Genomic DNA, 17,807 nt, shown 5'->3' with positions numbered 1-17,807 from the left:
CCGCCTGCCTCTGCCTCCCGAGTGCTGGGATTAAAGGCATGCACCACTACCGCCCGGCCCAAAGTTTTAACACAAATGTGTGGGTTCGAATTCTGCCCCGCCACTGGGGTGTGGGACATGAGCTTGGGAGGTGGAACACAGAGCACTGGACTACGGTTAACCTGCACCACCACTGTCAGGTGCTGGGCTTAAGCGAAGTGTGGACACACCCGTTGAGGGGGGCGGAATGCAGCCTAAAATGTGGGAGGCAGAAGCTGGGGTTCCCAAGCTCCTGGGCATCCAGTTGCTGCTGGAAAACTGCACAGAGGAGTCGGGAATGAAGGGTGAGGGTTCCTGGGCCTGTGGTGAGGTTGGGCCAGGGGCTCCCAAACTCCTGGACATCCAGGCACCACTGGGTCTTGAGGAGTTGGGAACAGAGTTGGGGTCCCATGGGCTGAAGATAATGATGAGCCTGGGGCCATGAGAATGGGAAACTCTGGCTTAGCTCATCAGTGAAAGTCCTCAGCTTAGCGGCAGTTGTCTGGGAATGCAGAGAAGCCTTCCGTGGGAGACTTGGGCTGCCGCCTTGTAGGCGGACACCTTCTCCAGGCTCCTTTATGGAAGAGACAGTCCTTGGATCCAAACTGTTTATTGATTGTTCATCGTGGAAAGTGGATGCATACCAACTCCTCACAGTGGACCAGAGAGATTAAATATCTTTTGCAGAAAAGGATGTCCAGGAAGGGAAGCTTATGGGCCCTTGAGGGCCTCAAGATATCTCATTAGCATGGAGAACTCTGTTCTGGGCTACATGACAGAGACCAACGTGGGGAGTGTGGCCATGTGTTCCAGGCTAGGAATCTAGTAGGGAGCAGGGAGACACACTGTCTCAGGTGGGTGCCTGGGTGCCAGGGTCTTGGACCCACTAAACCTTACCAAGTTTCCTGGCATGGCCCACTGTCTGGTAACAATGAGGTAGTCTTTGCCCAACCTGAGCATCCTGGCAGACAGCCACTGCCTCTGTTGGAGGTAAATCAAATCCCCAGGAGAGGTTCTAGATTCTGGATCTCCTGTCAACCCTACTCAATCTATTGGGAAGGAGGGACCTAACAGGGCTGCTGGCCACAGTTGGGTCATCATAGCTGGAACAAGATAGCCAACACATGATGTTGGTTCCACAAATCCAGTACACTGTTGCTCCTGGGATGCCTGTTGTGGCTGCCCTGATGACCCATATCTGCTATGCTGGGTACAACAGTTTTTCCCTGAACATACTGTCTGCATCTTACCCAGGCAGGACAGCTGAGGAAACCAGTGTGAAGTAGAATTAGCAGAACATTAAACAAAGAGCAAAGGATTTACAATAAATCATGTAAATGGCGTTGGAGCCTTCAAATAAGGCCAAGGAGCATGCTCAGCAGTGGCTGGGCAGGTGTGTGGCCTGTGACTGCCATCCACTGAGGCTGCAGCAGGGGAGGAGGAGGGCCAGATAATGACCTTTGTCACAACTGGATGAGGGCATCCCTAGAGAGGCTGCTCAAATATTTGACAGTTGATGACTTAACTCAGTTAACCATAAAGATGGAAAACCTCCCTGGGGGTGACTATATGAAAGAGATGAGTCAGACCTGCCTAGACTCCCAGCTGGGCATGGTCTCTGCAGCCCTGGATCCTGCTGACCTCCGAGAGTCCGCCTGGTCTCTTTACCTGCCTACATGTGCTCTAAATTGGCTGTGCCTCTTGTTCCGTCTCTACAATGAAGCCAAGAGACCGAGAGTTGTCCATATCCCATGCACTTAGCAGGAATCCAAACTCGAGTCTCTACCCCTTGGTGCCCTTCCACGGGTCCCTGCAATGCTGTCAGCCTTTGACTGCCCCAGCTGTCCTTCTAGTGTTCCAGGCAGTGGTGGCCCCTCTCTTCCAAGCTCTCTCCCCTACTGTTTTGGCCAAAGTGGCCATCACTAGCCCCAGGGTCTCAGGCAGACCACATAAATGAGGTTGGAGGAACTTAGGGAGTTATGGTGGTCTATCTGTCTGTCTGTGACTGAATGGTCAGCCATGTGTACCTCTAGGCATCCCTCTGTGAAAAAGGCTCCCCTTGAGGGGGGGCACAGAATTCTGTGAGTAGATCTGCAAGGGCTCAGCCTTCCCTTTCTGCTGTAGAGACAGCAGGCAGGTCCCAGCCTGGGCAGGGCCAGCCATCAGCAGAGCCTGGCTCTGCTGTGTTTCCCACAGGCCCCCCAATGTCTGCAAGCTCATAGCCTGAGCTAAATTCCCAAGGGTCCAGCCCATGTGGCTGGCCAGATGTTTCTGCAGTTCATGTCTCAACTTCCAGAACTCCTGAGATTCCAAGGACCCACAGGACAGGCTGCAAGCTTGGATCCCTTGCCCAAGATAGCAATTATGCCAATCAGTTCCCATGGAGGCTGTACCCAAGGGGCTCCACCCCCCCCCCATGAGAATCCAAGTCCAGCCTGCCCCTTTCCTGCTGCCTCCACAGCTTCACAGAGACAAGGTTCCTTCAGAGATACAAGCTGTGGGCTTCAACATGTTTGATCATCACCATCCCCTCAGACCCTTCATCCTTCCCAAAGGGTCCCCCACCCACTGCTGTTGCCAGGCCTCTGCAGGAAGCCATGGCTGCCTGTGTCTCCATGTCTTCACAGGTGCTGATATTTCATATACACAAAGTCATAGATACTGTCTTCTGTATTTGCATTGCTTGAGGTATGGGCATCTTCAAGAACTGTGCTATATGTGTTGGGGATCCACCTTCGAAATAATAGCTGACTGTGCAGGGAGGCCACATTTCACTTCTCTGTCCACTGGACATTTGGAGGTTCTCACCTTCAGGCTACTGTGAATTGTGCCACTGTGACTGTTCACAAGCATAAATGTTCTGAGTAGACATTCTATCACAGTTCCACTCCTAACTGTTCTTCAGCCCTTTTACCTTTTCTTGTCATTAAAATGTTTTCCAGTGAAGGAAATTTACCTCTCTGGTCAAAGCATTTGTGCAAGGCCACATAGCCAAGATATAATAGAACTGAGTCCAGCCCAGAGATTAGCACGGCCCACTGCTTGTTCTGATGTCCCATTCATACATGTAGACCCAGACTAGCCCCCAGCACCAGGACACCAAACTGAGCAGTGTTGGCCTGATTTCCAGATAGCATTGGGGTAGGACAGACCTTCATTGATAACGGTCTGAGGAAAGTATTTACTTGCTTACAGGGGGGCAGAAAGAATGTCACAGGGAGCCAGAAAGGAGAAAAAGCCTTGCTGGTCTGTAGGCATGGGTGTCATGGCTTAGTCTTAAGACTGTGGGAACTTAGCTCTCTGTTCTTTCAACTCCGTATCCAGCTCACAGACCAGATAGTGGGGAAACGGGGTGTCCAAGTTACAGTTACTACTGCTGTAATGAAACACCCCGACCAAAAGCAACTAGAGAGTAAAGGGTTTATTTTGCTTGTTGTTCCATATTACAGTTCATCATCAAAAGCAGTGAGGGCTAGAACTCCTGCAGGGCAGGAACCTGGAGCAGGAGCTGATGCAGAGGGCATGGAGGGGTGCTGCCTACTGCCTTGCTCAGCCTGCTTTCTTAAAGAATCCAGGACCAGCAGCCCAGGGGTGGCTCCATCCACAATGCTGGGCCCTCCATCACTGATAACTAATTAAGAAAATGCCCTACAGGCTTGCCTACAGCTGGATCTTATGGAAGTATTTTCTCAACTGAAGTTCCCTCCTCTAGTGATTCTAGCCTGTGTTAAGTTGTTATAAAACTAGCCAAGACAACTGACCCCTTATTAACTTGACACACAAACACATGAATTTTCAATTAGAGCCTTTCCTTTTTCATTTATCCCCACAATAGCATGTTAATATTAATACAACAATATAAAGCTTAAAAGTCCCATAGTTTTTACAAATGCAAGCATATTAAGTGTTAAGTCTTTTTTTAAATACCCATTGCCTTAGTTAAAGTGTTACTGCTGTGAACAGACACCATGACCAAGGCAAGTCTTATAAATGACAACATTTAATTGGGGATGGCTTACAGGTTCAGAGGTTCAATCCATTATCATCAAGGTGGGAGCATGGCAACATCCAGGTTGGCACAGGGCAGGTAGCGCTGAGAATTCTACACCTTCATCTGAAGGCTGCTAGTGGAAGACTAGTTTCCAGGCAGCTAGGACAAGGGTATTAAAGCTCACTCCCCACAGTGACACACCTACTCCAACAAGGCCACACCTCCAAATAGTGCCACTCCCTGGGTCAAGCATATACAAACCATCACACCCATTCTCTTTAAAAATCCAAAATCTTTTTAAAAGTTCAAAGTCTTTCAGCTGTGGGCTACTGTAAAAATAAAAATGAAGTTAGATTCCTTCTTCAAAAAGGAAGAACTACATAGTGCTGCCATACTCGGAACAAACTGTTAACAGTGAGAATAACTCAATGCCCAATTATCTGGGGTTCACTTATGATCTTCTGGGCTCCTCTAGGTGGCTTGGGTCACTTCTCTGGTTCTGCCCTCTGCAGCACACACAGTGTGTCTTCCAGGCTCTGGCTGGCTCCACTCCACTGCTGCTGCTGTTCTTGGTGGTCATCCAATAGTACTGGCATCTCCAAAACTGCTGGGGTCCCTTGCTGCAACTGGACTGCAGCTTCACCAATAACCTTTCCTGGGCTCTCTTCAGGGACTCCAGTCCTGCTACACAGTGACAAGCCTCAGCTGCTCTCCGTGACCCCTTTATGCTTTTAAGACCAGTACCACTTGGGTGACTCTTACATTACCAAGTTTGACTGCCTCTGAAACACAGCTTCTATGTGCTGACCCTGAAGAAATACTTCCCAGAAGATTTCACCTCCACGATGCCGATCTCTTCTTAACCACAACTGATTCTTTAGCCCCAGCTGGCCAACACCCATGGTTGCAGCAAAGCAAACGTTTTATTTCTATGGTTACCCTGTCTTGTTAATCACAGCCGATCTTCGACTCCATCTGACCGGACACTGAAGACTCTTCATACAAATGGTCCGGTGGGGTCTTTGTTCTTTCCCTCTGAAACTTCCCAAGTCAGGCCTCCATCCTCTGCTCTCAACATTCTTATCTCAAAGCTCCCACAAAGCAGCCCACTGAGCTCTCAACACTCAATGGCTTTTCTAGCTGAAGTTCCAAAGTCCTTCCATAATCCTCCCGAAAACAGCACGATCAGGTCGGTCACAGCAGAACCCACTATCCTGGTACCGGCTTCTCAGCACGATCAGGTCGGTCCCAGCAGAACCCACTATCCTGGTACCGGCTTCTCTTGGTCAGGGGTTGCTGTGATGAAACACCTTGACCAAAAGCAACTTGTAGAGGAAAGGGTTCCATCGTAAAGGACAGTGAGGACAGGAATCCACACGGGAGGTCGGATCTGATGCCAAGGCCATGGAGGGGTGCCGCTTACTGTTTTTGTTTCTCAAGGTTCGCTCACTCAGCCTGCTTTCCCAAATCAATTACTGGTATATTATTATTATTATTATTATTATTATTATTATTATTATCCCTACAGGCCTGCCTACAGCCTGATCTTATGGAGACATTTTCTCATTGAGGCTCCCTCCTCTGATGACTGTAGCCTATGCCAACTTGACATAAAACTGGCCAATACACAGGGCCATCTCAGGGCCACTCAGAGAATGTAGTATCCCCAGTGCTTTGCCTGATCCCACTGTCCCAGACACTGTCCTTTCAGAGATGTAAGGAGGCTAGGATCCATGGCAACTTTAAGGTGCCCAGCCCCCACCTTTGAATTCTGCACTCCCAGGGACATGCAGGGCTTCAGGGTTGCTTGGCATCCTCGGGGAAGGCAGAGCGTGGGATCCAGATCTTCAACTCCATTACCTATCTGAGGCTGCTCACCTGCTTGGTGATCTCATTGGCCACTCTGAGCCCTAACTGTGCTATCACTCACTCGTGTAATAAATATCCCCTGGCTACCCAGCGGGGATGGGAGCGCCCACAGGAGTACCATATAAAACCTGCAGACACACCTGGCCTCACACCTGGTGGGGTTTACAGAGCTGGGAAGCTGAATGACAGAGCTTTGGATGGCAAAATCCAAGAGGACCCCGAGGCCCTCTGCATTTGAAGGACCTAACTGTAGGTGAAAGCAATGGAGTCTAGAAGGGCCAATGTGGCAGGTGGAGAGTGCCGTGTCTGATGGAGACAGTTAAGAGAAGTTAGGACCCAAGGTGCCTAGGTATGGGTATACACTCATTCACAGAGGATGCAGGTCAAGTTCAGACTTGATCCAAACAGAACTACTGGGATTTTTGGGAGGGACGTGGGAGTATGGGCAGAGGACAAAGCCACATGAAGATAGAATGGAAGGTCTTGGGGTCTGTAGCTGCCTGGAGGTGGATGCCTAGAGTACCTTCTGAGCTGGGTAGTTGCCCACAAGCTGTGGCAAAGGCATCCCCACTGCCTACTGCCCTGTGGGCCAGCCTGCCTTCACTCACCATAAACTGCTGGGTGGGGGGGACCAGTGATTCCCCAGGGTCATGGCCACGAGATTCCCACTGGCTGAACTCCCAGCTTGTTTGCTCCCCTCAGCTCTTTGTCAAGTAGCAGCTCTGTACACACACACACACACACACACGCACATGCACACACAAAGGAAATAGAAAAAAAATTTCCCAGAGGCTTGGAGGATTTTAAAATGCACCCGAACACTCTGTACGGTTTAATTAAACAATTTTAACGCCAACTTCTAAGTTGTCCTACGCTTGTCTCCCTCATTCCCTGCTCACCACGTGAATGTATGATGCTTTCATTGTTTTGAATCCAATTTTCTCATCTCATATCTGAGTAGTGTCTGCTTTTCATTTCCTCTCCTGAAGGCAATCTGTGTCACACGGATGGGCTCGTCCCCTGCAACGAAGCAGACGTGATCTAGGCTGATGGTGCTCAGGTGTGGAAGGCCACCATAAGTGACCACTGCCACAGGAGGTTGAGCAGACGGAGTCCAGCAGACAGGAGACCCTGGAAGGCAGTACAGCAGATCCCCACAAGGCTTGATAGAACAGGAGGAGCAGACATTGGAAGAAGTTCCCTAAGGTGTAAATCACAGTGTAGGTTCCCTTCAGTTGGTCCGTGACCGGCTCTGGGTCCTGCTGGCTGTGGGAATCGCCCAGTCAGACATACACACCGAGTCCAGGGGCCTTCCCCTTCTCCAGGAATTTGAACAGCAGAGTGTAAACAGAGAAGGGTGAGAGATAGCCCTCAAATCTACAGTGTATGATGCTCCCTCCAGGCTCCATGGGGCCCAGAGTAAACCTGCTCCGGCCCTTTCCTTCCATCTTCCTTCCTGCTGGCCTCTGCAAGGATGCATTCTGCTCTCCTGAGTCCTCTCACTCAGCCATCTTCTCGTTTCCAGAGGCCGTTGCATAGGGGTCTTGAAGCTGGAGAGCTCTGGGACCCTGTCTCCTTGTCCTCCAGGAGCCATCTGCCCTGGCCAACAACTATGTTTCCTTTCCCGCCCCGCCCCCCACCACACACACTTGTTCCTGGCCTGCCTCCCACTGGAGTGAAGCCCCCAGGAACAAGGATAAATGTCCAGTGTCACCTCTGGCGAACCTGTAGCTCCAATCAGGGCCTGGCACCTTATCAGTTGCCAGCTAGTTTTCAAGCAAACCACCACCCCGCATTTCATCTTAACCTTTCCGAGGGGTTTGAGGAAAGTGGCAGTGCTTGCCAGTCATCTGGTCCAGGACCCCCCGCATTGGCGTGATTCGCCTGCTTGTCTATGCTTCACTCAGCTGTGTTCAAGGCTCAAGGCTCCTCCTGATCCCTCTCCTGGGTGGCTAGGTCCTTAATTGCTCTTTGAGGACCTTAATTATGGGCCGCAGCCACCCACTGGTAAGTAGGAGCATTAAAATAGAGTAAATGTTTTCCTTTTCTTGAAAAGTTCACATATACAAGACAAGGTGCTGTTAGGCCCAGGGGCCTGCCCTGCCTGGACTGACAGGCAGAGGACATGGAGCTTTCCACCTCCTTCCCCCAGTCTGTGCCCTTCCCAGGCTCAGTGGTGAAATCCTCTTAGAATCCCAGAACCACATAGGGGAAACTCCACTTCTCTGCAGCTCACCCTGCCAGGGCTCCATCCAGGTCTGGGGTTGCTATGTTGCTCTGGCCCTTCAAAGAGCCCAGCTAACCCAGGGCAGAGAGAGGGAGGCTGCTCTTTGTCTAGGACAGGAGTGGTCTCTCCCAATAACAGGGCCTGAAGGTGAAAGAGCCCCTTGTTGGTTGAAATTTAAGTGGATGTACACCTAAGAGCTGGAATTTTATGACCCTAGTGTGGTAATTGTGAGAAAGTAAAAATCCCTGCATACCTCCCGCGGGAGAGGGGGAGCAGCCCCTCTGCTCATGCCTTCATGGGACAAGGGTCGTGCAACCACTGGAGTATGAAAGGAGATTCAGTGACATGCTCAGAATACACCCTCGGTGTGCTGACGGGTGCTGGGAGGCCCCGTTCGGCTTGGACTCCTTCACCAGGTTCTTCCAAGTGCCCCAGTCCCCAGGAGGAGGGGGAGGGGGATGGGCACCGGCAAGTTTGCGGAAACTGGGAGGAGTGTGGGGGAGCTGCGTACCAGAGCATCCGGACTGCCCCAGGACAATTGGTGTCGCGTCGCGCATCGCGCCCCACGTCGCCCACGCGCTCCAAAGACACTGGCACCCCGGCACACCCAAGACACATGCGGTGGGGGAAGGGCACGCGCCTCGCGGACATGGTCACGGCGTGCCTCCCACGCCTGCTGAGCCCCGCCCCCTAGCCGACCCTAGCAGTGAAGGGAAGGGGCGGCGCGCGAGAGAAGGAGGGGGTCCCCGCCGGCTCCGCGCCCCCGCAGTGGGGGTGGGGAAGGACGTTGGCGCCGCTTCCCCCGCCCCTCGCCCGAGCATCCCTGCGAGCGCCCCCTGCTGCCGTGCTCTCCCGCGAGACGGTATGGGGCGGGAGGAGAGGTCGGGGAGGGGGGCGCGAACCGGGTTCGCCCAGTCCTGGACTTGGGGCTGGCGGTGTACCGGCACCGGAGAAGCACGGACCAAGGGATGTCGTGGGATAGCTTACGTCTGGGTGGGGGCGGGCCGGGCTGATGACCCCCGCCCACTCTCCATCCCTGTCTCGGTCCCTGAGGGTCGCCCCCGGCCCGCCCCGGCCGTGTTGGCCCCGCCCCATGGGCCGCCCCCGCCGCCCCGCCTCCCCGCCACTGCTCACTCCGAAGTTTCCTGCGCTGTGCGCGGACGGGCTCCAGGGCTCGCTCGCTCCTTCTCTGGCTCGGCCGCGCCCCCGGCCCGTGCCTGAGGTCCGCGCCCGCCCCGCCGTGCATTTAGCGGTTTTCCGCATCGGGACACCGTTGCTGCTGCTGGGCGGGCCGGAGCTAGAGCTTCCGCGAGAGCTGGTGCCGGGTGGGCCGGGGGCGCGGGCCGAGGAGGCGATACTGGCCCAGCTCCGGGCTCTGGACTGGGTCCCCAGTGACAGCGCCGCCCGGGCTATGCCCACAGGGACGCCGCTGGCCACCGGAGCGAGGTGAGATGCGGAGGGTACGCGCGCTTACTGCGCGCCTGGGACCCTTTGAACTTGAGCTCTGTGGGCTCGGAGCCCCTGGGGCTCCCGCAACCCTTCGCCTCGGCCTTGGGGGTGGGGCTGCCAGGCTTTGCCGGCGGGAGGGGGCGGGGGGCGCATTTGTCTCTAATAAGGAGAGACAAAGACATCCCGGCGGCCGCGGCTGTTCCCGCAGCTCCGCTCCGCCTGAGGCGGGGCGGGGGCGTCGTTCCTGGACCAGGGTCACCGCCTGCCCTCTCTCCGCAGGTGCTGCCCTCCGCCACCATGACCGAGGGCACGCTGGCAGCTGACGAGGTCCGGGTGCCCCTGGGCGCTTCGCCTTCGGCCCCTGCAGCGCCGGTGAGGGCTTCCCCAGCGAGCCCTGGGGCGCCGGGGCGCGAGGAGCAGCGAGGATCTGGGTCGGGCGTGTTGGCTCCCGAGAGCCCAGGGACCGAGTGTGGTGCGGACCTGGGCGCCGACGAGGAACAGCCCGTCCCATACCCCGCTCTGGCTGCCACAGTCTTCTTCTGCCTCGGGCAAACCACGCGGCCGCGCAGCTGGTGCCTCCGACTGGTTTGTAACCCATATCCTTACAGGGTTGGCAGGGCGCTGGGGACTGGGGTGTGTGCGTACGCCCTGTGAGCCCCGGCTTGTGGGATCCGGCGGGGGCTCTGGGTAGGGCGGCGTTCTTCTCAGAGATGGTAGGGTTAGCCTCGGAACTCGCCTGTGGAATCTGGGTTCAGAGGCACCTCGGGACGGGAGAGTATGGGCAGAAGTGGCGAGGATGCCGCCGGCTCGGAGGGAAATGCAAGGTAGTTAACTCCTGGAGTCCTACCGGGGCGGGGGCAGGGGGATGGGAATCCCCGCCTTCTTAGCTTTCCAAACGATCACTTGAGCCTGTGTGAAGACCCTCGCTGGAGTCTGGGGGCCGGAAAAGGAGAAAGTTTCCACCTGCTCCGTTGGCGCTGTGTGCTGGGCAGAGCTGGTCCCTGGTTCTCCTCGAAGTGACGTTGGTTTGAGAACTCACTTTTCCAGGCTGAAGTCCGTTCAGAGGTTAAGTCACACGCAGCTGTGTGTGTGTGTGTGTGTTTGTGTGCAGGGGGCAGCTAGCTTTGACCCCGACCCCCTTCACCAAAGTTGCCTGGGTTAAAAGGAAGGGATTGTGCCTTCTTTTTCTTGGCCCCAAGGCCACAGACTTTCACAGAAGCTTCTAGAACAGGGTTGGGTCAGTACTAGAAACATTTCTGGGGTGCAAAAAGAGGCTTTTAGCCCCAGAACGGGTGGCCTTTTGGGGCTCTCCCTGATAGGCTTGATAGGCTCAGAGGAGGGGCTGAAATAATGCCTGGTAGTACGCCCACCCCCACCCCCAGCAACTGCACGGAGCTGGTCACCAGGGCTGGTAGTGCTGCTGCTTCCTTCCTGGGCTGGGTGGGTGGAGGGCCAAGGGGAGTTGACATGGGCCCATAAACACTCTTCAGCAGAGTCAGAGACAGAGGCAAAATGAGCAATGTGTGTATATGTTTCTCTACCTTGTGTGTTTAACTGTATAAATATTAAATACAAAAGAGAAATCTGTACCAAAAAAAGTAATAAAGCCCATGTTTCTTTTCACTCCAATCCAAACATCGGGTGAGTCAGATCTTTCTCTGCTTGTAAAGGAGGATGGTGGTCCAGGGCTACGCTTGGGCTTCACTGCCTGCTGTCTTTGTCCTTTGCAGTTGACGGTAGTGACTGCCCGTGGTGGGCATCCTCTGGGTTGGCTGGCCCTCTGTAGGAGCAGGGTGACCTTGTGTGCCAGCTGTCAGTTTGTCCCCTCTGCGGGATCTAGACTGGAGGTGACTGGACCACTTTGTTTTGGTGGTGAGGTTGTATGGCTGGGAATAGCGATGAGCCACTGGACAGTGCTACTGTGGACCTTGGGGAGGTGACAAAGACCAGCCCTGTGTTAGTGCCTGAGTTTGTTGTTTTCAAGCTGTACAAAATAAGAGAAGAACGAGTGGGCCTAGACTTAGTCTCCCGACAGCCAGGACGTGGCTACACAGGAGTCGGAGGCCGAGCCTGGTTCTCTGGCTGCTGTGTCCCTGAGGACTTCTAACAAGGTTGTTTGTGTTGCCGCCTTCAGAGAAGGTGGGGATGGGATGGCTCACATAGGTAGACTGAGCCCTCAAGGACTGTAGAGCTAACATTGCCACCCGGCCTGAGCCGACTGTGTGGCCTAAAGTGGAAGGTGCCCTTGTAGGCCTAAGAGAGACTCAGGTGTTATCAGGCCCGGAAGAGAGGGCAGGGGGGTGAGTAGAGCTCTCAGCTGAGGAAGAAAATGCCAGGCTGTCCCTGCAGGTCAGAGCACCAAGGCACCAAGGGGAGAAGGTGCTTCCCTCTCAAGTACATCCCTGTCCTGGAGCTGCTGGCAGCTTCCAGGAGGCCTGCCACACCCCCATCTTCTTGCTGTTGTCTACCTCAACAGTTTGATTCTCCTACTTCTGAAACCGGAGGATTCTGTGTACCCCAAGCTAGGGAGATGCCCTGTGGAGAGCGCTGCTTTCCCAGGTTATTCGGCCTTGTTGGCACTGTGTATCTGTCCAGTGGGGTGGGTTCATTAGAGCCCTGGCCACATGGGGATGGGTCTGACCCTCAGCAGATGCTAGGCTCTGAAGTAGGGGTGTGAAGCTGGGCCTCAGGGAGATCCTAAAATAAGCTGCACGCCTGGACAGGCGGGGGATCAGCTTACTGGGGAAGCCCGTGTGGGCCGAGGTTTCCCGAGCCTTTGAGGTTCTTTACATTCTTTATTCCTGGGAGGTGGTGGGGGTGGCTTTGTATGAGGCAGGGGAGCCTGGTGATTGGCATGGCCAGGGTTTGGCAAGGACTGTGTAGTGCCCTGTGGCTAGAGGGTTTCCTGGGTCTCGGTTTCCCCTGCAGGTAGACAGAGTGCCTCCTGTCTTTCCCCAGAGCAGGGAAAATCAGCTTTGCTCCGAGAAGCAGCTGCTGGCTCCCAGCAGATGCTGCCAGTCGTAGCTGGGCTTCTATTGGCTGTTGGGGCAGAGGGAAGTACTTTCTCCCAGTCTCGGACCTTTCTGGAACTTCATGTGGCTAATGGAGGTACCAACATAAACGTGGTGCAAGTTCTACATGGGTGGTGTCTCCCATCCCCGTGGCAAAGGAGCTGCCAAGGACAGCCTTTGTCTTTATTGATTTAGTTCCCTCTTTAAAAATACAATCGGGCTGGAGCTTTTGGGGAGAGCGCTGTTTCTCCTACACAGGCTTATTTATAGAGGAAGGTGGGTGGGACCCGTGTGTTGTAGCCTGCTCCGCTGGGTTATGTTCTGCCCCGGCTCCCCCACCCCACCCCAGGCTCCTGACCCAGAACTGCCTGCAGTGCAGCTGCCTGCCCCAGCAAGGGAAGGTGGGGCCTCCGAGGGTTGTGAAGCTCTGCAGTGGGCACCCAGCTGGCCTGTGTCAACAGGGAAAGTGAGCTATAGGCGTTGAGGATCTAGGAGGAAATCTGGGGTGTTCAGAGGTGACAGTCTTTTGGGGGGATCCCCTTTAACCTCTCTTTTCTCCATAACTGACAAAGAGTGAAGGACATGTCAAGGTCATGTAGGTGAAGGGGAACTGGTTGGGCCGAACCCAGCTTGAAAGCTCACACATTTGTTTGAACCCCTGGCTAGATAAGCCTAAGTAAGTCTGTATGCCATCTTTTTTAAATGGATGCTCTGAGATGCCAAGGGCAAACTGCTTCAGGGTGGCTGGTGGTACCTGATTCCCCACTGGTGTGCACATCCCCAGTGGGGACTTATGGGTGCTGGCATTAAGGCTGGGAGGACAGTCTCACCCTCACCCTGACTCTGCCTGAATCCAGTGCTCTGAGAAGGGTCCAGCTCTGCTGCTTTGGAACATCCAGACTGGCTCTCAGGGGAACTGTGTTGATTGCTGGGGGTCATTGGGCCTCTAGGGACTTGTGGGCCTGAATTCAGAGCCGGGAGTACTGAGTTGCCAGGGCTTCTGTGGCCTTGGCTGGTGCTTGGCTTGAGGAATGTTGTGGTCTCCAGAGGATCCTTTGAGGGTTCTTGATGGGAGCGGTCGCTTCCTCCTTGGCCTCTCCGTCTATGACTGGAGACCTTGCTGAGTCTTTCTCCCACTGTTAACTCTTCGGGACAGCTTCTCTGGACTCTGGAGACTCTGCCGGACAGAGCCACTGCCGGCTCTGTCCATGTCCGCCCCTCTGACCCAGTTAGGATTATGGGGTGTGGATCAGGAGTGCTAGCTTCCTGAGTCTTGACTGGCACTCCTACCTACCTCGGGACGTTGGCCCTGCATTTCAGGTGTCAGCCTTCCCTAAGGTCCTCAAGGGGAGCATTCAGCCAGTGCAGGTCATTGTTGGGAGAAGAGTTCCAGGGCAACTTTTGAAGCTCCCAGCTCACACCTACCAAGTGGGAATCTTGGCAATGATTCATGCTTTATCTAGGTGAGGGCACATGGTGGCTCTGGGACTCATCTGTTACAGGGGATGCAGCATCATAACCAAGAGCTGTGGGTGGTGGGATGTTGGGAAAGACCCTCAGACAGATGTCTCCCAGAGTAGGGTTCCCCTAAACTTTTCACTGGAGAGCCTTTCATACTTTCATCATGGAGGTGACACATCCATGGGATGGTACCTTTCCACTCTCATCCCCCCACGGGATGGGTGTGATGCCAGTGAGGCTGAGCATGTCCTGTTGAAGGACTACAAGTACACATAGGGATTGGAGGCTTAGTCTAGGACAGGCTCAGCTCTGGTGCGGGCTGTGCCTCCCAGATCTGCTTGTGTGGCTCAGGGATGGCTGTGTAGGGTCAAGAATACCATACAGTGTCCAGGTGGACTAACAGGCCTGCCCTCCTGATGAAGGTGTCACCTTGCTGACAAACTCATCGCACACCTGCATACTGGCGCCCTGGGGGAGGTGGCCCCAGGCTCACTTGTGTTGCCAGTGGATGGTGACTCCTTCTACCAGCCTTACCCTGCTTATTCCTAGTCACCCTGGTGTTGACCAAGTCCCAGCATCTCAAGTGGACAGAAGAGCCTGACCATCAGCTACTTGGGGACCATACCAGACCCACATCCCTCATTCTCCATGTATATCTTCCCTGGTAGATCCTTGAACCCCCTGTGTTGTGAGGAATTATGAAGGGAGTGGCCTTGGCTCCATCATTCAGCAAAGGTCTCCCCAACAGAACCATTTGGAATCCAGCTGTCTTTGTGCCTGTGGTGGATGGGCCTGGACTAGAAGCTGCTGGTACCAGGACCAGGGAGGTGGTAGCTACATTGTGTCTGTGTGAGAGGAAGCCAGATGGGCCAACAAGTGCCATGGTTCTGCTCCTAAGGTAAGCGGTCTGAGGCAGAAGGAAATATGGTGGAACGGGCTCTGGATCCCTAGAGCTTGCTGTCAGCAGCGTGGGATGTGAGATGAGATGGAGAATTGGGATATCAGGGAATAGTGGATGGGCCAGCCTGGGAACTCAGGAATCTAGTGTGCTCCCTGATGCAGCTTTGGAACCTTTCTCAGGAAGAGGGCACTGTTGGAACCCAGCCCGGTGGGAAATTGAGGTAAGGCAGGACTTAAGGGCACTCCGGGACAAGGTCTGAGAAGTGGATCCTGGTGTCCTCATATCTTGGAGGCATGGCCTGCATAACATGCTGAGACACCCCAGCACCATGCCGGTAGAGTACGGCACCGATGCAGGCTGTGGGTGTCTCCGTGGCCTGCAGGAGCACGCAGGGTGGTCTGGGAGCTCCCTTTGCTTCCTCATGTGCAGTGGGCCTGGCTCCCAGTGTTGCTGGCAGACGCCCCATTCAGGGTCAGGATGTGGAAGAATGCGGGGGATGGGGCAGCCTGTCAAACAGGGATGAATCCAGAGCAGTGGCCTGTGGCCAAGTCCAATCCTCGGGCTTGAGCAGTCAAGGTCAGGCGTGCAAATCCGTTACCTTTGTTTATGCAGATGTTGGCCCTGGTGCTTAGCCGAGCCTTTTGGGGAGGGGGTAGCAGCTCTCAGGACCTGACTCAAAATGTTCTTCCATACCTTGAGAGCCAGCCGTTAGCCTTCTCTCTTCTCCTGGGTGGTTAGTCTTGGCCTAACTTGGAGCACCCCTAAGAAATGTGTGCCCGGGTTAAATGTCTAAGTCTGGGATTAAATTAAAGGCCACAGCCCTGGGCAGAGACAAGGTGTGTCGTGGTGTCGGGCTGGATCCTTGATCAGAGATAAGAGACAAAGGCCCAGACAGAATGCAGTCCAGGGAGCCAGGGATGTAGAGGAAAGGAATCCACTGGCCCTCAGCCCCATCTCCAGCTCGAGAGAGTTGGCAGGAGGTCTGGGTACCATACCGAGTGCTGTGTCTGCCTGGAGTGACTGAGGCTGAATGCTTAAGCCACTCAACCTTCTCTCAGAAAGGGCTCTATGGAACAGACTTGAGCCATGCCTGCCACATGTCTGCCAGGGTTGGTATCTTCTGGCTTCTCAAATTGTTCTAGGTACTGTGGCTAGCAAGGGGAGGAGGTGAAGCCACGGGCTGGCAGAGAGATTGGGGTTCTGTCGGTAGGGCAGCTGAGGAGTACGCAGATTAGATGCTGGATTGGGGGACTCCAGTTTCTGCATGGTTGCTGCTTCCAGCGCCAGGATGCGTGAGCCTTGGATAGAAGAGCCCTGGACAGTCAGGGGTCAGCCCCTCCTGACTGTCCCAGCACAGACTGACCTTGGCTACAGGAGGATCTCAGGGGCCCCAGAGGGCTATCCAAGCCTTTACCAAAGTTGGGACCTGGACTTAGAAGCCTCCTCTATGCTCTAAGAGTTAAGGGTTCCCCTAGGATTAAAGCAGTTAACTCTGGCTGCCCAAGTTGGAGGGTGATCCACCAGGCTTGATGGTCCATCAGGCACACCTATACCTGCACCTATACCCGCCACCTCCAGATAAGAGACCCATGGGCTGGGCCTTAGTCCTGCCTGGTCCAGCCAGGTTTCTTCACCCTTTGCTGTTTGCACCCCTTGGAACTTCTGTGTTCTTTCATGAGGGAAGTAACCGTGGCACAAAAATGGGTTCCTTGTATCTGAGCATTAGGCAGAGAGTCAGTGCTTCAGTAACAGGGCACTGCATGGAGCCTCAGCCTCTTGGCTGGCCAACCCTGCAGCAGGCAATAGGGAGAGGACCTGTTTTGGACTGGAGAACAGGCCAATCCTAGGGACCACAGCCTCTGCCTGGCCATGTGGAAAGAGATGATTTGCTGCATCCCGGCATGGCCCGACCCTGGCAGCACACAGGATGTTCCTGGCAGGCACAGTGATTGGCTTGGTTGCTCTGTTCTTCTCCCTTTGGCTTATGCTAATGTTGTCCCCGCCACAAGCTGGGCTCCAGGTTGGTACAGCTGGGACAGTGACCTGGGGAAGGGGCAGCAAGAGTTTAAGGGTGGATGGCTCTGCCCACCCCACTTGGTTCTGGCCCTCTTCTTTACTTATCTCTACCTGGTGAAGCCCTTGGGGTGGGGTGGGGGTGGGAGTCAGTTCTGGACGATTAAAGGAGTCACCCTGACACTGTGTTAGGGGACAGTGGCCTTTACGGTTGGAGGAGCTGGAATCTCTTGAGTCCTAGGTCCCTGTAGCTGCAGGAAGGTTAGCAGGGCAGTTAACTCTGAGGCTTGTGTGTACAGAGTAGTTGGGGGGGTGGGGCACTGAGTGGGCAGGTGCCATGCATGGATGGGGTGGATGCAGGGGGAGGCTGTTGGCCAGGTCTGTTGAGCACAGGGCAGGTGCAGCAGGTACTCGGTAGGAACTCCTGAGTGAGGGCTATCCTCCCTCACGCTGGCAGCAGAGATCCCAGTTCTGAGTAGCACCTGGGCTCCCTGGGCCCTGTCACATTGACCCATACTGTGGCGTATGTAGCCCGTGGCGATAAAACCAATGGGTTCAGTGGATTTCCTGGAAATTAGTGGGAGTGATGTAAGCAGACTTGGGGGTCCTCCAAAGTTGGAGTGGTGGAAGAGGTACCAAAATCTGTGGAGAGATCACCTTTTGGGCCTTGTTTTTCTCCCCTGTGGCCCTATGGCCTCCAGCTGAGTGGCAGGGAGGGCTATACTCCCTCATGCTTCCGTCTCTGTGCTGCGATGAATGTTGTCCCCTTCGGAATGTGTGACCAGCAGAATGTGAGGCCGGCCTCCCCATTTGGCAGTGGGATATACTCAGATGTAACTAGCTGAGCTGAGTGGGATATACTCAGAT

General features: G+C 54.6%; 1 protein-coding gene across 3 annotated transcripts in view; it reads left to right on the top strand.

Moving 5' to 3' along the window:
• Positions 1 to 9,489: 9,489 nt before the first annotated feature.
• The window catches only part of Cacna1h (calcium voltage-gated channel subunit alpha1 H), a 60,226-nt gene continuing 51,908 nt past the window's right edge, over positions 9,490 to 17,807 (top strand). For all 3 annotated transcript variants that reach the window (XM_029532888.1, XM_029532887.1, XM_029532886.1), the window contains exons 1-2: positions 9,490 to 9,551; positions 9,834 to 10,150. In XM_029532888.1, the coding sequence (XP_029388748.1) occupies positions 9,852 to 10,150 (299 nt within the window). In that variant the 5' untranslated portion in view covers positions 9,490 to 9,551; positions 9,834 to 9,851. The remainder of the gene's footprint in view (positions 9,552 to 9,833; positions 10,151 to 17,807) is intronic.

Source organism: Mus pahari, chromosome 21 (genome assembly GCF_900095145.1).
Source record: "Mus pahari chromosome 21, PAHARI_EIJ_v1.1, whole genome shotgun sequence".
In the NCBI taxonomy this organism is placed as follows: domain Eukaryota; kingdom Metazoa; phylum Chordata; class Mammalia; order Rodentia; family Muridae; genus Mus; species Mus pahari.
This window is presented reverse-complemented; position numbering and strand designations above follow the sequence as displayed.